This window comes from Anastrepha obliqua, chromosome 3 (genome assembly GCF_027943255.1).
Source record: "Anastrepha obliqua isolate idAnaObli1 chromosome 3, idAnaObli1_1.0, whole genome shotgun sequence".
Lineage (NCBI taxonomy): Eukaryota > Metazoa > Arthropoda > Insecta > Diptera > Tephritidae > Anastrepha > Anastrepha obliqua.
In genome coordinates, this window is record NC_072894.1 from 116,644,842 (window position 1) to 116,663,398 (window position 18,557).

At 37.4% G+C, this 18,557-nt stretch overlaps 1 protein-coding gene across 1 annotated transcript; it reads right to left on the minus strand.

Annotated features, from left to right (window-relative positions):
* Positions 1 to 519: 519 nt before the first annotated feature.
* Positions 520 to 10,792, minus strand: LOC129242506 (collagen alpha-1(IX) chain-like). Its single transcript, XM_054879181.1, has 7 exons — positions 10,572 to 10,792; positions 2,457 to 2,905; positions 2,197 to 2,388; positions 1,824 to 2,132; positions 1,216 to 1,768; positions 1,056 to 1,157; positions 520 to 994 (listed from the first exon to the last, which is right to left on the minus strand). The coding sequence occupies exons 1-7, from the start codon at positions 10,657 to 10,659 to the stop codon at positions 585 to 587; spliced, it is 2,103 nt and encodes a 700-aa protein (XP_054735156.1). The 5' UTR covers positions 10,660 to 10,792; the 3' UTR covers positions 520 to 584.
* Between the last annotated feature and the right edge of the window lie 7,765 nt (positions 10,793 to 18,557).

The following is an 18,557-nucleotide window of genomic DNA, read 5'->3' on the forward strand; positions in this document are numbered from 1 at the left end:
ATTTTTCTTAATATTAATGTTAATTAGAATACTGGATTTTTAAGAAGTCCATGATTGCTTATTTCTTGCCTTCTTGAAAATGTTCGGTTCGGTAGATGCTCGATCGTTCGCTACTCTACCGTTCTCTGCTCTTTTTTCTATTTTCTGGTACATATGTATTTCATTCTAGGCCTGGTGAACTTACCATCGAGATTTTTATTTTAAATCTTAAAAATACACGAAACGAAGATTATATACAGAATAACCAACAGAAGACGATACAGACTTCTTAGAGTTGGAAACGCTGAGTTGTACGAACTTTATTAACCACATAACTCGATTTTTCCGCATAGATCGAAGTATTTCATTATCAGAATATTCGAAATGGCCATAAGAAGGGTGCGGGTACCGTATCGGTTGAGGAACAAAGAGAATGACTGTAGGTTTTTCCTTTCACCGTCTCACCAAAATATATGAATTTTTTTACTATTCGTTTTATTAAAAAAAAATTAAATGTTATAGAATTCAAAAATGGAAATTTTTATTTAAGGATTTTTTGTTATTAACAAATCTAATTAACAAATTTTCATAATAACCCGTAAGCCTTAACCCTTATTGTAGTAATTGACTGGCGGCCCTTTATTGTAGTAGTTCGGTGGACCTTTATTATTCTGTTGCTGCTGGGCAAGCAATAATGGATAGGCGTATGCTGCTTGATAAGCAGTACAATCCGGACACACTCCCGGTTGCCCAGGTGGTCCGTGTGCACCCGGTTCGCCTGGTGCACCAACAACGCCAGCTTCACCAGGTCTGCCTGGCAAACCATCCACACAACGTCCTTCAGGCCCTTGCAGCCCAGGTGCACCCATTTGTCCCGGTTGACCAACGCCATCGTCACCACGATCACCCTTTTGTCCCTCTGGTCCACGAGGACCAGTTTCACCTTGTGGCCCTTGTAGGCCGGGAATACCGGGGTAGCCACGTTCACCCGGTGGTCCCTGCGGTCCCGAATCACCTAAAATATAGATGTAAACGTGTGAAATTGTTATCCATATGTTTATGCGAACAATATATACCCTGTATTCCTGGAGATCCCGGTGGCCCAGGGCGTCCATAACCACGTCTACCTGGTGGACCAGGTGGTCCCGTCAAAGTCGAAGCAATTTCACTAATGTAATCTAAGAGCAAATATTAAAATAAAGTATTTTCCAATACAACTGGAGACATTTTTTGTACCTCTAACAACAGCTAAGCAAATCTCTCGTATTTCACGTTCTTCTACATTTCTTACTTCGCTGTGTATTGTACCTGATTCACCTGGCGGTCCGGGAGGTCCGGCAGGTCCTGCTGGGCCTACAAACCCACGTTCCCCTTTCTCTCCTGGCAGTCCGGTTTCACCACGTTCCCCCATACCTCCGTCCAATCCTGGTATACCACGCTCTCCCTTTTGTCCGATGGCGCCTGGTAAGCCTGGTAAGCCTGGCATACCTGACACACCTCTGGAACCTAACAAATCAGTTGTTATGTTCGCTACACTTTCTCTGATTTTCTCATCGCTTATAAAAGCTCCTGAAGGCCCTGGAGGCCCCGGTGGTCCCATGGCGCCGGATTCTCCTTTTTGTCCCGGTACACAATCAAAACCGCGAGCTCCTGGCAAGCCTCGCTGCCCTTCTGCTCCAGGTAAGCCAGGCATGCCAAAATCACCCGGCTCACCTTTTTCACCTTTACTTAAGCGACCATCGAACTGGTTGCCATATGGGCTGGGTTGACCAGGCGTGCCTTCGAAACCCTTTAACATGAAATTTGTTTTATCCACTGTGATGTAGTTTTCTTTCTTAACTTACTCGTGGCCCAGGGGGACCAGGTGGTCCGGGTGGTCCTCTAGGGCATACTTCCGGGCAAGCATGTAATTCTTGTCCCTGCAGCGCAGAGGGGGTAGAAGACAGCATAAATGGTCGGTAAGTAGTTGATGTGAGAAATGTTAAGTCCGGACGACCAGGTGTTGGCGAAGACACCACGGTGGGTCGTGGTGCGGGAAGCGGTTCTTTTTCCACCATCTCTTTGGGAGCTCTTGCGTATTTGGGAATATCCTCACAGGTGGCACGTTCAGGCTTATCAACATCACAGCTAAATATCATCCATTGTAAGTCAATCTAAAAAGAATAACGGTTTCTGAGTGTATTTTTAAGCCTAGTTCAGTAAATTAACTTATCTTACAGGCACTGTGCTTTTAGTTTTGCAATCCCGTGCCACTGTAAAGGCACCTTCAGTCGAGTCGATTGGACTGCGCACATCCAACGGTGTATATAGGCTGCCATTTCGATCAGGTACAGGCTCGCAATCGACCCACAGTCGCACAGCATCCTGAGTAACGCCCAACATTACTTTGTGCCATGAGTAATCAAATATCTAATTAAAATGCATAATTATTACAGACTAAAAAATAAGTATGTCCATAGCAAGTTTCCAAAGCTTACTTCTAACTCCTCGAATGTTACTGTCTGTAGTGAACCATCATATTTTGGAAGCGAAAATTCAAGCGCATTGTAAATTGGATTCATGATCACACTCATCTGGGATTCATATCTATAGTCTGAGAGCTCGAAGAGAAACCACTCATTTGGCGGATCGAATTCGGGTACACGAAAAGTGCACTCAAATGAAAATGCATCAGGCACACCTTTGGGGAATGCTTGTGAGGACTCGATAGTCATATTGGAGTACTCCTCAAAGTGATAAGCGGTCTGATATCCAGTCGAACCAATTATTTGACTGACGCCCTGATATTGGTGATAGTACTCGTCAAAGTGATACGAAGAGATGATATCATAATTCGTAAGATCAGGATCACCAGCTCGTTGCACGCTGCAAGGACTCACCGGCACAAATTCCTCGTCATCATATGCGCCAATGTCGAAATTTTCTTCTAGAGAAGAATAGCAAAACCTTTTGATATGAATTTGTCAAGGAGTATTTGCTGAGTTTTTAGAAAATAAGTGTACTCAATTTGTGTAAGTTTCGAAAAATTTATTGAAGAAAAAATTACATAAGTTTTGATGCCTGACTCGGAAAAACCTCCCGCCTGCTTCGGAGCCCACTTCTCCAGCTACCTCTTTCCGTTGAAAATCTGTTGCCACACATGTCAGAGGAATCAGGGGGAGGGAAGTACAAAACATCCCGTCTAATTAAATACTCGAGTTACTTCATCTTTATGGTATAGGTCGTATCATGCACGGAAGTACGGCCGTTTTTATTATCATAATCACAAATAATTTTTACCGCAGCGGCCGCCGTAGCGGAATGGGTTGGTGCGTGACTACCATTCGGAATTCACAGAGTGTAGGTTCGAATCTTCGTGAAACACTAAAATTAAGAAACAGTTTTTTCTACCTAATATCGGTTGTCCCTCGGCAGGCAATGGCAAACCTCCGAGTTTATTTCTGCCATGAAAAAGCTCCTCATAAAAATTATCTGCCTTCGGAGTCGGCTTGAAACTGTAGGTCTCTCCATTTGTGGAACAACATCAAGATGCCCGCCACAAATAGGAGGAGGAGCTCGGATAAGCACCCAAAAAGGGTGTATGCGCCAATTATATATATATTTAATCTGAACTGGAGTTTTCAATTACACAATGTGGAGCGGATGACGGCCCGAATTTCGCGCTTGGCAGAAGATTGAATCAATACTTTTCGCTAGAGAAACGTCGATGCCAGACGCGGTCACGTTGTGAAGCGAAAATTAGTCGAAAAAACATTTCTTACCGTCATGAGAGCCCCCAGTACACTTACTTTCTGGACGTGTCTCAATGTCGGTTTAAGCGTTTAGCCAGAACACAATTCGGTAGGTGGTTAAAAAGTGATTTATTAATGTCTGGTTAGCGCATAACTGTCAGTTAACTTCCGATAAACTTTGTCGAAAGGTGCGACCCCATAACAAAAATTAGTAGCTGAAATCAGCTGAAAATCTATACTTAAATAAAACAGTGGAAAAGTCGTATCTGTGCATTGAAAGTTTCTTTAAACGGACCGAAGTTGATGTAGGGAAAATTTAGAATTTGGAATTTTAGAATTCTTATTTGTCTGCCTGTTTGAACCCACTAATCTTCCAAACTACTGGCTGGATTTTCATGCGGCTGTAACTCGTAAGGATATCGCAAATTCAGTTGTAATATATAAGTAGAGTATATTTTATCAAAATGAGAGTATGGATAAAAAAGATATTCCAATTTAAAATTGAATACAAAGAAAATTTATTTTGCAACAAATTCTTTCGAAATAATTTTTTTCAGTGAGATCAACGTGTATCGGTGTTATTTTTTTGTTGTTGATTTATTTTTGATTTTTTTTTTAAGTGTTCGCCTAAAAGCGTTTTTTGTTGGTTTGGCCAAACTGTCGCACGCTGGCCAATAAAGTGGCCTTATTCAAAATTGTTGTTTTTAAGCCAAATGAAATGAAAAATTATAATTGGAAAATACGATGCACTCGAATCCGCACTCCCTCTGCTACTGTTTTCCTCCATACGAGCGCTTATTAGCATGAAATGCCTTATTAGTGCCAGTTTCCAGCCAGTTTCCAGCATAAGTGTATTTTTTTACTTTTGAGTTATGACGATTTAAATGTTAGCGCCCCGTATGTTTGTTAATTCTTGAGTGAATCAGGAAATAGTGTCACCAGCCGGGGTTATCAGCGTTTGTATGCCATTCATGCTAGCATAGCTGGATGCCAAATATTGAGCTTTATTTCATTCGGCTAGCATTTTTTTCGTTGAGTGTGAGGTGTTAAAAATTATTTAAGACACAATTTTTATGAACAAATTTAGTATATACCCATAGCCTATAAAGTCTTCGCTCGATGGAAAGTTGTTACTCTATATCTGAGGTGGGTATCCCTAGAACACATTATATGTTCTATTACACGACGTTGAGTGATGTCAAACGCTAACTGAAACAGATGAGCTACAAAACTGATCCGCTCAGGTACTATCTTTTTAAGAGCGATTATTAGAAAACGGTAGTAGAGCGGATGGAATTAGTAATAGCCGAGCACAAAACCATGTAACTTCTTTCGTCACACATCTGCCCGCTATCTATCTTCAGTACGCGTACCCGTGTCTTGGCATTCGAGCCACTATTGGCTGAGATTATAAGAATAGGTTTAGGGGCCGCCTTGAAAACCAAAAAACGACTTGCACCATTCTGATAAAAGATACTATGGACTCAGTAGGTTAATGATGAGTAATGGGCCAGTATATAAGACCTATGCTCTCCCTAAAATGCCAGGTGAATGGGGCCTGCACTAATGACAACAATACGCTTGATCACCCTTGGAGGGTTCTACAGAAAGTTTTGTATTTGGAAATAACTTCCTTAATAGTTTGCTTATGTTCAAACTATATTTATATTTTTTCCGAAAGAAATTAAAAAATTTATTTAAATATCGAAATAGACCTTTGCGCTATGTAGAGAAAGAATACCGAAGGCGATGGAGCAATGAGTGTGAGCAGTATGAGGTTTACAAGAGGGTCATTATATGTAGTGCAGTAAATTAATCTCATTTTGGGAAAGGAATACAACTGTGAGAGTATTTTACACCGTATCTGCTTATGATGAAATGCATGGAGCCTAACATTTACGTTGAAACGACTAAGAAGGGACGAATTTTGCCTAACCTGATGCTTATAATTGGCGCTAGCTAGCACTATAGAATGCGACAAAATTATTTAACGTGCCTCAGGTTTCGATGAGGTTCTCAGCATATCAGGCGGGGGATCCGTACAAGTCGAAAATGGAAATGCTCAAATTTAAAAAATGTTTAAATCTCGAAATCATGACTTGCCGAAAGGAAATACATCGACAAAAAATGCAAAACTTCGAGAAAACTTTAATACTTAGTACCATTTTTTTAAAACGTTTTAAGATCTCTTTTTTATTATATACAATAATGCCGCTGGCATAAAAAAAATAATTAAGGGTAAATGGTTTTTATGTGGAGCTTTTTCATGCCAGAAATACACTCGAAGGTTTCCAATTGCGTGCCGGGGCGCGATAGCTATTAGAAAAAACATTTAGATGTACCTTAAAGAGCAACGATTTTGATACTTTCACTAAAATACTTTGTATGATTGATGAATAAGCAGCTCACAAAGTTCTATCTCAATGGAAGTTCTAAAGAAAGATTTGAGGATTTCATATCTGAACAATCAATTTTATAGGAGCTATGAGTGACCCGATCTTAATGATTTTCTAACCCTGTGGAGTAAAAATAGTGTGAAATTTCATGTTCTTATCTGAAAGAATGGAAGAGTTTTAGCGCAAAATGTCATATCTGAACCATCAGTTGCATGAGAAGTGAAAGTTAGATTAGATTAGATTACTTCGTGGTTTGCACTTCGACCTTATGGTTTTTTGTGCCCTTTAATCGTCACAGTACCCCAACCAGATCCAGTACATTTATTAAACTCAAGATGGAGCTGGGTTGTATTGAGCGTATGTGCCGTTCTTCTGGCTGCAGTTGGCCGATATGTATCAACCTTTTCCGCGCTATAGCATCACATTCAAGAATAAGATGCAATGGAGTCTTCTGGGATTTTTCGGAGAAATGATTGAAGAATCAGTGGACCATATCCCTATCCTGTGCAGACGACTTCGCAGTCTGCAGTCGCTTGTGAGAATGCCCATGAGGATTCTCAGTTTATCCTTGCGGAGGGTTATGAGTTTTTTAAACCTCTTTTGGGGCTACGCCAACACCATAATTTGGTCTCAGTTACCCTTCCTTAGCCTTAGCTCTTCATTTCTAAGCTTCTCTTTGATGGTGGTTGTTGCCCCATAGCAAAGAAGGGTTTTCGGGTACCTAATTATTAATGGCGAGGTCGCAGTCTCTCGTGCCAATGCGTCTGCTACTTCGTTTCCTATACTCCTATGCCCAGGGACTCAAATTAGGGGTCACAAAAATCGAAATTTTTTTTTCTTCATTCATCTTATAGTAAATCATTTCAAGAATGTTGTGTCAAAATTTTAAGTGGATCGGAGCGGAACTCTCAAAGTTATAGCCTTTGTAGGCACTCTACCTCGAATGCGGAGCATAGATAATTTTTCAGAGTCATTTTTTCAAACGCGTTTTTCCCGAAACGACTTCTTAAAAGTCGGTGCCAATCACAACTCCGAAACTATTCAACCGATTCTTTTCAAATTTGGCACACGTTTTCTAAATCAAAAATACCTCCCCCCACACTGTTTTTTTTTTTATTTTTTTTTTTTAAGGTTGTTTTTCACTTACAAATATGGCGAAATTTTTCGCCAAAAATGCTCGTTTTACGTTTTTTTGCCACCAAAAATACAAAAATGAAAAAAAAAAATTTTATTCATGTGGGGGGGAGCATTACGTCATACTTTAACTGAAAAATTCGACTTTTTTGGTTTCAGATGATTCTACGACGAATGCCGATTGGCACCGCAGAGCCCCTCTCGAAAAACATATCTCCAAAAAAACTCTGTCATGGGCTTACTTGTCAATATTTTATTATTAATATTTTTTAAAAACTTATTGAAAAGATGTACAATAACATGCAACTGATTTTATTAAAGTATCTTAAGCCATATTTCTGTAAAAAATTCAAAAAAAAAGTGTTTTTTTTAGCGCTAAACCCTACCACCCCCTTAAGGTGGTGGCACTAGACCAACAACACAGTTCTGTACGTTTGATTGACAAAGCAAAGTATTGGGAAACTAGAAAGCAAATAATGAATTTGCCTTGTTTCATTCTGAGCTGACAGCCAGATGGACACGGTGAAAGAAAAAAAAACAAATCAACTGATTTACGAGCACCATATTGTATCTATATTCCAATCTATATTCGATATTTTTACGACATTTTATTTTTCGACTTTTTTTCCAGTATTCTTGATTTTCTAGTAATTTTTTGGTACTTTCGACATGAATGCTGTCAAATGCATAAGTTCCATCTAACTTCTAATGTTTAAGCGAAACAGAAAGGCACTTAGAAGTCCTCTCGATCGAATGCTAATAGTTTTTATTGTGAGCCTAAATATTATATTAAAGAAAGCCAAATGAATATTTATCGATCCATAATACGACTCTGGCTATGATCTTAAAAACAGCTTTTGAAGGCTCTTGATTATAATTTCTCAAACTTTTATTAGATCTATTGACTCGAGCGCTTTTTTATTTTCGTCAAATTATGAGGGTTGGGTTTAAAATGCCTTCGCAGCATATAGTAACCGTCGCTAATACGTGTGTGGTGCTTCCACTAAAAATATCCCTCCTCTTCTCTTGGATTTTTCCCTCCACCCCGGGACTGCTTCCGCATTGCTTCGAGGTAGAGGGCCAAGACGGCGTCCTAAGAAGGACACTTACTTACTCACCCTGCGTCCAGGGTCGCCTGTTTTGAGAAACCTTCAATTTCAGAAACACAATGCTCTTCAGCATAACTTTCCAGTTCACGCTTCTTTTTTCGGATAATATCCTCCACGAAATTTGCGACGGCATTCCATTTTTCTTCGTCTATCATCATTTTGTCGATAATTTCTTCAGGTGTAAATACACCAATAGCTCGTTGCAGACCTGTTCTCTCTATGTTCCACCTCTCGCATTTAAAGGAAGTGTGCTCCGCATCATCATACTCAGCACCTCCATACATGCAGTTTGGTAGGCTCACTTTTCCCATTTGCCACAAATACTTGCGAAAGAACCCATGTCCGGACAAAAACTGTGTGAGATAACTCACCTTGCTTTCTTTCTACCCACTTTTTAAGATCTGGTATTAGTCTCGCTGTCTATCTACCGTACCGTTCAGAGTTCCATCTTGCCTGTCAAAGAGTGAGTGTTTGAACTCTAATATCGGAGAAGCGCGGTACTGTGCTTGCTGGTCGCACTAATGCCTAGGGTTGCTTAAGTCTTACAGTACGGCGCAAAACGATCTTGTACAGTTTTCCATAACATCATAGCGGCACAAAAACAATTTTTTTACGATCTTAACGAACTACATCCGTGAGTGAAGAACCTGCATGATTAAACATCAGCAACTGTAAGAGTGTTTCACAGCAGCCACGGTTGTGATTTTATCGAAAAAGTGGTGTATGTTTTGCATAGGCTCTTGTCTTGGTAATCCACAGTGAAAAGTAATTAATAATTCATTTTTTTTTTGTTTTTGCTGATACACAATTTTTATGTAAAGAAAAAGGAATGCAAGGAGGGCTGAAATGGCAAAACTTTCTGAATAAATTTTTTAGGAAAAAATGTTACACTTTCAAGTGGAAACGTCAGCTGGTACTTTCAAAATTCAGCAGTTGCCACAAAGTAAACTTATATTAATGTATATATAAATTCTGTTACCAAGCTGTGAACGTGTGTGTATATAAGCCAACAACAAAATAAATCTGACACCACCACAGGCCTAATCTAATCACTGATCGCCCTGAACTTTTCGCGCAGTATTATCATTCTCGCGCGGAAAAAAAATTTATTAAAAAAATATCACTACCCTTAAGAACACAAATTAAGTTCTGAAACTACGATTGGATTTTAAGCTTAAAATTCGTATTATAAAACATTGAGCAATACTTTTGAACGGAAATGAGTTATGCAGATCTAAATTTATTTTGTTTTGAGAGGTGAGAATAGTATTTTGTACGCTGAACACCGTTTCGGCCTCCAAAAGTTCGCATTTAATCGAAGTTTTAAAAAAGTAGGGGCAAAAGCCCATAAAAACTTAAAAACCTGACGTGCTCGCGAATTCAACCTGTACTCAAATTCAAGTTTGAATTTTATACTGCAAAAACCACATATGCAAATTCCAAAACCAAACAAAAAATCACAAAAAAAAAAATAATTAAAATGAAATGGAGTTAACCCTTTAGAGCCCAATTGTTAAGATCTAATTTCAACGTATTAAATAACATTGAGATAAAAAAATCGAAATTAAAAATGGCGAACGAAAAATAATAAAGTACAGCTTGTTGTCGTTGTTGCAGTTCACTAGGGCCTGTCAGTGTGTGTAGTAACCGACCGTCATCGTTTAGCTCATCTAACGGTAACGCCAGGACACTCACTGTTCTTCCAGAGAGAGAAGCATTTTAGGTGAGTGGGCCTAAGAGGGCATGCGAATGGGTAATTAGTATCGTGCGATGTACCTCCGCTAGCCCTGTCTAATAGGCTGAACCAAAAAGTACGAGTATTCATCTCCATTTTTTTTTTTTTTTTTTCAAAGTAGTAATTTAAACACTTTTGAGCCTTAGAATCGTGTTCAGTACACAAAAACACACCGAAATGCAGTCTCATATGAAAACAAAAAAAAATTGAATTTTGTAGACTTGTGTACAGCACAAATGTACTTTGCATACACACAAATGCACTTTGCGTATCCTTTTTTCGCATTTGGCGCTTTTTCATTTATTTGTATTAAATGTAAACTGTGACTTTATGATTTTCATCTTTAGCTAAAGTTTGAGATTATTTCACAAAAATGGTCAACTTTTATTGTTTTTGTAAAGTCGAGCACTCTTTTTACTTTTGATTTTAAAATTTTAAGCGGAAATATTTTTCCTATTAAAAAAAATTATCATACACACACACGCACCATTTTGTCGTTTTGATATTTCAGCAAAATTCGGTAGAGGCGCCAGTACCAATGTCACGAATAGTAATGACACCGCTCTGCAAGCCATTTCGCCAAGTTTTTAATAAAATTTCTTTAAAAAACTAGTTGTATTAACTAAACTCTTTTCATATTTCCAAAATTTCTGCAAATGTTTTAATTCACAGATTTTTCAATCGAATCAAAGTTCCTCGATTGCCGAGGACCGCCACGCAACTGAAAAATTGATAAATCAGATCGCTTCAACTAGCCATCCGCGATCAAACATTAATATTATATGTATGTGTGTGTAAGCGCATAAGTATGTAAATATGTTTGTACCTTTAATCTACGCAATTGTCACATTAACGAGACCTATGAATGATCTTTTTGTGTTAGTTTCTCAACTCCGTTTGCATTGCTGGCCGTTTCTGATTACACGCCTCACCTTATCACCCACCAATTTGGTTGTAGCCATGGAGAAAAGCACTCGGATTTTAATCGCTTTAACAGTTGCTCTATTAGACGACATATATTTGCATGTATGTACACATATACATACAAACATTTGATGACCATTTAGCCATCCATAAAGATCTATTCAGAACTCTAGCCTCTCTATGAGATAGTGAGCCAAAGAAGCAATGCTTTGTGTGTCATAGTGTGTGTAAACATATGACACCATTTCCAGTCCATTAATGATTTTAAGAGAAACATACACACACACACACAAACATACTTCGGCACATATTCTTTATAGGTACAAGTCCATGCATGGATCAGTTGACAAATTGAAATTTTTAGCAATGACCTTGACTTGAAAAAATCTAAAACCGGCCTAGAAGTAAAGAAAAATAATGTTTAGAATACTATTACGTATGTACATGTGTAGGTATGTGAGTTAGACAATAATTCAAATGGCTGGAAGTTGAAAGATTTCCAAATTTGGCCCAACGAAATCGAGAGCGATTTCCATATTTCATCATGTGAGTTATCTGTCATTATAAAAAATGCTTCCATATGACGCTTAAAACATCTGGAATTCTTCCAATTAAGTATCATATTTTCAGTGAACAGCTTGCCTCTGTAAATTACCTTGGGTCTGCTTATGAAGCAAATAATTTGTAACAATTGAGAAAAACAACTGATCGTAAGGTAAAAATAAACACGAATTAAAATTTGCGAATTGAGTCAAAACTTTAAATTTAAATAAAAATGGTGATTAAAATGGAAAATGTACGTAAATATACATTTTAACAAAAAAGAGGTTGTCTGTAAAGTCGGTTTACTGACGATAGTTTAACGTGACAACGTCATAAGAAAATATTGATGGAATGGTTGCAATTTTCAAAACAAAATTTTAATTTTATTTGTTTGATAGATATTTTGTATGGATATAGAGAAGGAGGTAAATGAAATTGCAATGGAATAGGTCAAGTTACATTTACACAAACGTGAAAAATGACGAAACATCTATCAAATTCATGAAAGATATCTTCAATTTCGATTGTGCATCAGACGTTAATAAGTCAACAACACTAAGAGGCACCATCATCGATTTGCCTTTTTCAAGACACTTTACACTCCAAACACTCCCTTTCATTTCCTACTTTTTCTATCATCGTCCTATTCTCAACAGAGAAATGGTTCATTATCATGCACACAGGAAGAAGGCATATGCAAATACAAGTATGTGAATTTATATACAAATGCGCATATACATACATACATATGCTCACTCAAGTAAGACAGAGCCAGATGTCGAACGTTGCCGAACGCGGGGGCCGATTGTGCTCTTTGAAGTTCGTTCCGCGCTCTCGCTTGCAGTTCAAGCACATTAGCTTGCATTTGCTTGCGTACAGAATAGATTCATACATTTGATATGTCCATATGTTTTTTGTATGCATCTTTACATATAGATTTAATATTTTTGTTTGAAAATTGCGCGAAATTGTATTATATATGTATATGCATGTTTATATACATATATTAGTATACAACATATCTTATAAGGTATATGGTAAATATTACCATACATTTTTTCCTTCATATATAATAAAAAAATTAATAATAATAACATTAAAACAACAGGTATTATTAACAAACTTGGTTTTATTTTAAATTCTTCAAGTAAATCAAATTAATAATAATCAACAAGAAGGCATATGCAAATACAAATACGTGAATTTAAATATGTACATATGCGCATATACATACATACACATATACGCTCACTTAAGTAGGAGAGAGCAAGATGTCGAACGTTGCCGTTCGTTTGCTTTGTTTGCTTTGTCGTTCGTTTCGCGCTTTCGCTTGCAGTTCATTCAAGGTAACGGCAATGAGCAAGGTAACGACAAATGAGCAAGGTAACGACAAATGAGCAAGGTAACGACACATTTTTTCGTGCGTGCAGCCGGCTAAATCGAATTATAAGACGTTATCACGTCAAAAGTTCCGGGAATTGTTCAATAAAACGCAAAATAATTGTTTAATCATCAAAATTTATATTGCCCCTTCAAAATAGGCTCCATTCGAAGCAATACACCTATGCCAACGATTACAGCAGTCATCAAAGCTCCTTTTAAACGTCTTTGAAGAGATCTTCTTCAGTTCCTTCTCCTTAATGGTCTCTATCGACGCAAAGCGGCGTCCGCGGAGTGGCAATTTAAGTTTTGGGAAAAGGAAAAGTCTCAGGGAGCTACATCCGATGAATACGGTGGTTGCTCGATGATATTCGTCGAGTTTTTGGTCAAAAAAGTGTTCACAATATAAGCCTTGTGAGACGGTGCAAGATCCATGAGTTTTCTTTCCAGAAATTGAGCCGTTTCCTATGCACCTGCTCTCTCAAACGTCGCATGACTTCCAAATAATATTCTTTATTTATCGTAGAATCATTTGGAATGAGTTCCGAGTGCACAACTCCATGATAATCAAAGAAAACGTGTAGTACGACTTTCACTTTTGACCGACTTTTGACCAACTTTGACGTGGTTTTTCGGGTTTCGGCTCATGTGGATAGCGCCATTCAGCCGCCTGTTGACTGGTTTGCATGTCAAACTCATAAAACCACGTCTCATCACCTGTTATGATGCGCTGTATAAACGTTGGGTCTGAATTCACTTGCTGAAGCATGTCTTCAGCCACCTTCTTCCCATTAATTTTTTGCAAGAAATTCAACTCTCTTGGAACGAGTCGAGCAGCCAGTGTAAAATGTTGCGTATTGATTCGTGAGACACGCTAAGGTCACGAGCTACCTCTCTCAAACTTAAATTATGGTTTTCCAGCACCATTTCTTTAACTTGTTCGACGTTTTCATCTGTTGAAGACGTTGATGCGCGACCAGATCGGGGCAAATCATCTACGAGTTACCGTTGCTGCAGTTTCCTAAATATAGGGTGGGCCATGTAAAATCGGCTATGAAAAAAAAAACGAATCAATATTTTTTCAAACTTTTTTTTTATTTTGAAGATTGAACTTTGTCATTTATGAATGAAAAATAATATCGTTCAAATGACTGCCACGACTGGCTTTACAGTACAGATCAACCCAATTTTTAAGCACATTTTCGATTGTTTGGGCTCCAACTTCATGAATGGCAACTTCGATTTCGGGTTTTAAAGCATCAATCGTCTCTGGATGGTTCGCATAGCATTTGTCCTTAACGGCTCCTCACAAAAAATAGTCCAACGGGCTTACATCACAGCTCCGAGGCGGCCAATTGATATCGGAATTTCGGTTGATTATTCGGTTTTCAAAAACGGTAGCCAAAAGTTCGAGTGTAACTTTGGCAGTGTGACAAGTTGAACCGTCCTGTTGAAACCAAATGTCGTTCATGTCATTCCCTTCGATTTTTGGAAACAACTCGTTGAGCATGTCATGGTAACGCTCGCCATTTACTGTAACCGCGGCTCCTCGCTCATTTTCGAAAAAAAATGGCCCGATGCTGCCGCCAGACCAAAAACCGCTCCAAACAGTGACTCGTTGTGGATGCATTTGCTTCTCTACAGTAACTTGTGGATTTTCTGAACCCCAAATCTGACAATTTTGCTTATTGACGTAGCCACCGATGTGAAAATCAGAAAAGAAGAAGAAGACTCACCACTTTGGAAATAGGTTTTCAATATTTGCCAATTTTGTTCAAGCGTATAGCGTCCCATTTCGTAAATGTCAAACCTTTAAGTAAATTATGAACACATTTGACATGTCATTTGTGTTACCATTCTCAAAAAAATAGGTGGTTCAAAAAGCAAACGCTTTATGGCCCACCCTGTACAAATCGACAGCAGCATTGAAGGTATCTTCATAAAATATAATCGCGTAATGTTAAGCTCCTTATTTAGATTTTATTTGCTTTAATTTTTTTAAATTTAATACGAGGTAGCTCAACTAATTTTTTTTTAATTTTTGTTTTTTTTCCCGCACACAATTCAATCCGCTGCTCGTAAAATTTGTAAGTTGTTACTAGCTTTGCGTTCATGTATTTTTTTTTTTTTTGATATTTTTCTCTTTGAGAGCGAATTCTCGGAAATTAAGTTACTGGCAAGTTCCTGAATAATTTTTACATAAACAGACCTTTTGTTGACCTTGGTGTCGTTTTTGGCTCAAACTTCACCTTTATCAATCACATCCCTATCATCATGATCATAGCAATAACCGCTCTGGGTAAGCCAGCGCTTTCTTCAGAATCGCGCTCCATACGGCTCGGTTCCTAGCGTCGCTCCGCCTAGCATTTATAACGCGTAAATCTGCATCAACTTCGTCTGCCCATCTTCTTGGCGGTCTTCCACGCTTTTTGCTGCTCATAATAAGAGAGTTGAAGGTATTTTTCGTAATTCCGCTGTTGTCCACCGCAGATGTTTTTCCTGCCAGGGTCCTTGATACCAAAGACGCGAGTTTCTTCGACATTCCTTGCCGACGAAGTATTAAAGGCGGTTTGTTTCTATCGATGCCATGAAAAGCATTGCATTCTGCCGACTTTATTTCCGTGAATCACCGTACCTACATTAACTTCAGCAAAGTTAATTGGGTCGACTTCATGGAACTTACTGAGAACACTTTCGCCATCTTTCCCACTCCGGCTGGACGCGAGAGTTTGGGCAGGTCAATTTCACAAGGTGATAAGGATTGCTCAAACACATCCTCTCATAAAGGATCTCAATTCTAAGATTGCAACTAGAAAATCCCAAGATCTGCAATTTTACCTCTGGTGTGAGTAGCTTTTGGTCCATCGTTAGGTCCCACTAAAGTATCTAATTGTAATTGTGTTTCGCCGGACACGAAGAGATGCGCGAACTTTTTCAGCTGATAATTTATTATACGGCCTCGGTATAAGAGAGCCTTACTTTTTCGAAAATGAAGCTGGAGCAACAGTTACGGTGAATGGATTGAGCTATCGAGAGATGATTAAGGATTTTTTGGGGCCGGAATTGGATGGTATTGATCTGGACAACGTTTATTTTCAACAATACGGTGCTACGTGCCACACAAGCAACAAAACCATTGATATTTTAACAAAATAACACCTCTTATTGGAAACCCCTTTACATCCTTCGGTAGAAAAGGTGAAAAGATGGATTACCTGAAGGCTGCACAACCAGCCAAAAAACTAATCGCTACTTATAATGCCTGAAAAATGGGAAATATGAAGAGTGCCAACTATTGAAACTTTGGAAATCTGACAGCCAAGGGGACTCATATCGCCGAATATCTCTCCACTCCCACATTTCACGAAACACATGGCGGATAACATAGTTTACGTAAAGTGTGCAGTACCACCATAGCACTTAGCGCTATGAATACTCAGATAAATTGGGGGCTTAAGCAAAATCCCCGCGGCGAGGAAGCTAGCCTAGTAGCGCTAGACTTGCCAAAGGTTTTCGATGCTTTCAGTCATACAACGCTACTACTTGACATTCAGAGCTTCACTATATCTGCGGCACTGATACCAACGTGGTTGATAATTGTCCATAAAATTTCGAGGTCAAACATTCAAATGAAAGAGGAGAATGTTGGGAATGCCAAAGAATGGTATCCTTTTGACGTGATAACGTCTTATAATTCGGTTTAACAGGCTGCACGCACGAAAAAATGTGTCGTTACCTTGCTCATTAGTGTTACCTTGCTCATTGCCGTTGCCTTGCTCATTGTCGTTACCTTGAATGAACTGCAAGCGAAAGCGCGAAACGAACGACAAAGCAAACAAAGCAAACGAACGGCAACGTTCGACATCTTGCTCTCTCCTACTTAAGTGAGCGTATATGTGTATGTATGTATATGCGCATATGTACATATTTAAATTCACGTATTTGTATTTGCATATGCCTTCTTATTGATTATTATTAATTTGATTTACTTGAAGAATTTATAATAAAACCAAGTTTGTTAACAATACCTGTTGTTTTAATGTTATTATTACTGTTTGACGTGATAACGTCTTATAATTCTATGTAGCCGGCTGCACGCACCAAAATATGCGTCGTTATCTTGCTCATGCGTCGTTACCTTGCTTGAACAGCATGTTATGTTATGTTATGTTATGTTATGTTATGTTATGTTATGTTATGTTATGTTATGTTATGTTATGTTATGTTATGTTATGTTATGTTATGTTATGTTATGTTATGTTATGTTATGTTATGTTATGTTATGTTATGTTATGTTATGTTATGTTATGTTATGTTATGTTATGTTATGTTATGTTATGTTATGTTATGTTATGTTATGTTATGTTATGTTATGTTATGTTATGTTATGTTATGTTATGTTATGTTATGTTATGTTATGTTATGTTATGTTATGTTATGTTATGTTATGTTATGTTATGTCATGTTATGTTATGTTATGTTATGTTATGTTATGTTATGTTATGTTATGTTATGTTATGTTATGTTATGTTATGTTATGTTATGTTATGTTATGTTATGTTATGTTATGTTATGTTATGTTATGTTATGTTATGTTATGTTATGTTATGTTATGTTATGTTATGTTATGTTATGTTATGTTATGTTATGTTATGTTATGTTATGTTATGTTATGTTATGTTATGTTATGTTATGTTATGTTATGTTATGTTATGTTATGTTATGTTATGTTATGTTATGTTATGTTATGTTATGTTATGTTATGTTATGTTATGTTATGTTATGTTATGTTATGTTATGTTATGTTATGTTATGTTATGTTATGTTATGTTATGTTATGTTATGTTATGTTATGTTATGTTATGTTATGTTATGTTATGTTATGTTATGTTATGTTATGTTATGTTATGTTATGTTATGTTATGTTATATTATGTTATGTTATGTTATGTTATGTTATGTTATGTTATGTTATGTTATGTTATGTTATGTTATGTTATGTTATGTTATGTTATGTTATGTTATGTTATGTTATGTTATGTTATGTTATGTTATGTTATGTTATGTTATGTTATGTTATGTTATGTTATGTTATGTTATGTTATGTTATGTTATGTTATGTTATGTTATGTTATGTTATGTTATGTTATGTTATGTTATGTTATGTTATGTTATGTTATGTTATGTTATGTTATGTTATGTTATGTTATGTTAAAGTATATTATGTTATGTTAATCATCTCATTCTCTCATTCTCTATATCCATACAAAATATCTATCAAACAAATAAAATTTAAATTTTCTTTTGAAAAATGCAACCTTTCAATCAGTATTTTCTTATGAGGTTATCACGTTAAACTATCGTCAGTAAACCGACTTTACAGACAACCTCTTTTTTCGTGCTTTTCAACTTCTACATTCTTAAGCGCTCCCAACGCCATTCTATAGACGCTCGTGAATAATATCGATGGCTTTTAGTCTAACATGGAGTGTGGAGAGACAAACAGAAATGCCCTTAGAAAGCAGAAAGTGAATGTATTGACCAGATCCATGTCACGACTAATTAGAGATGATCTCCACATGAAAGCCTTCCGTCGCTCACCTGGTCATCTTTTGACAACGCGTTTG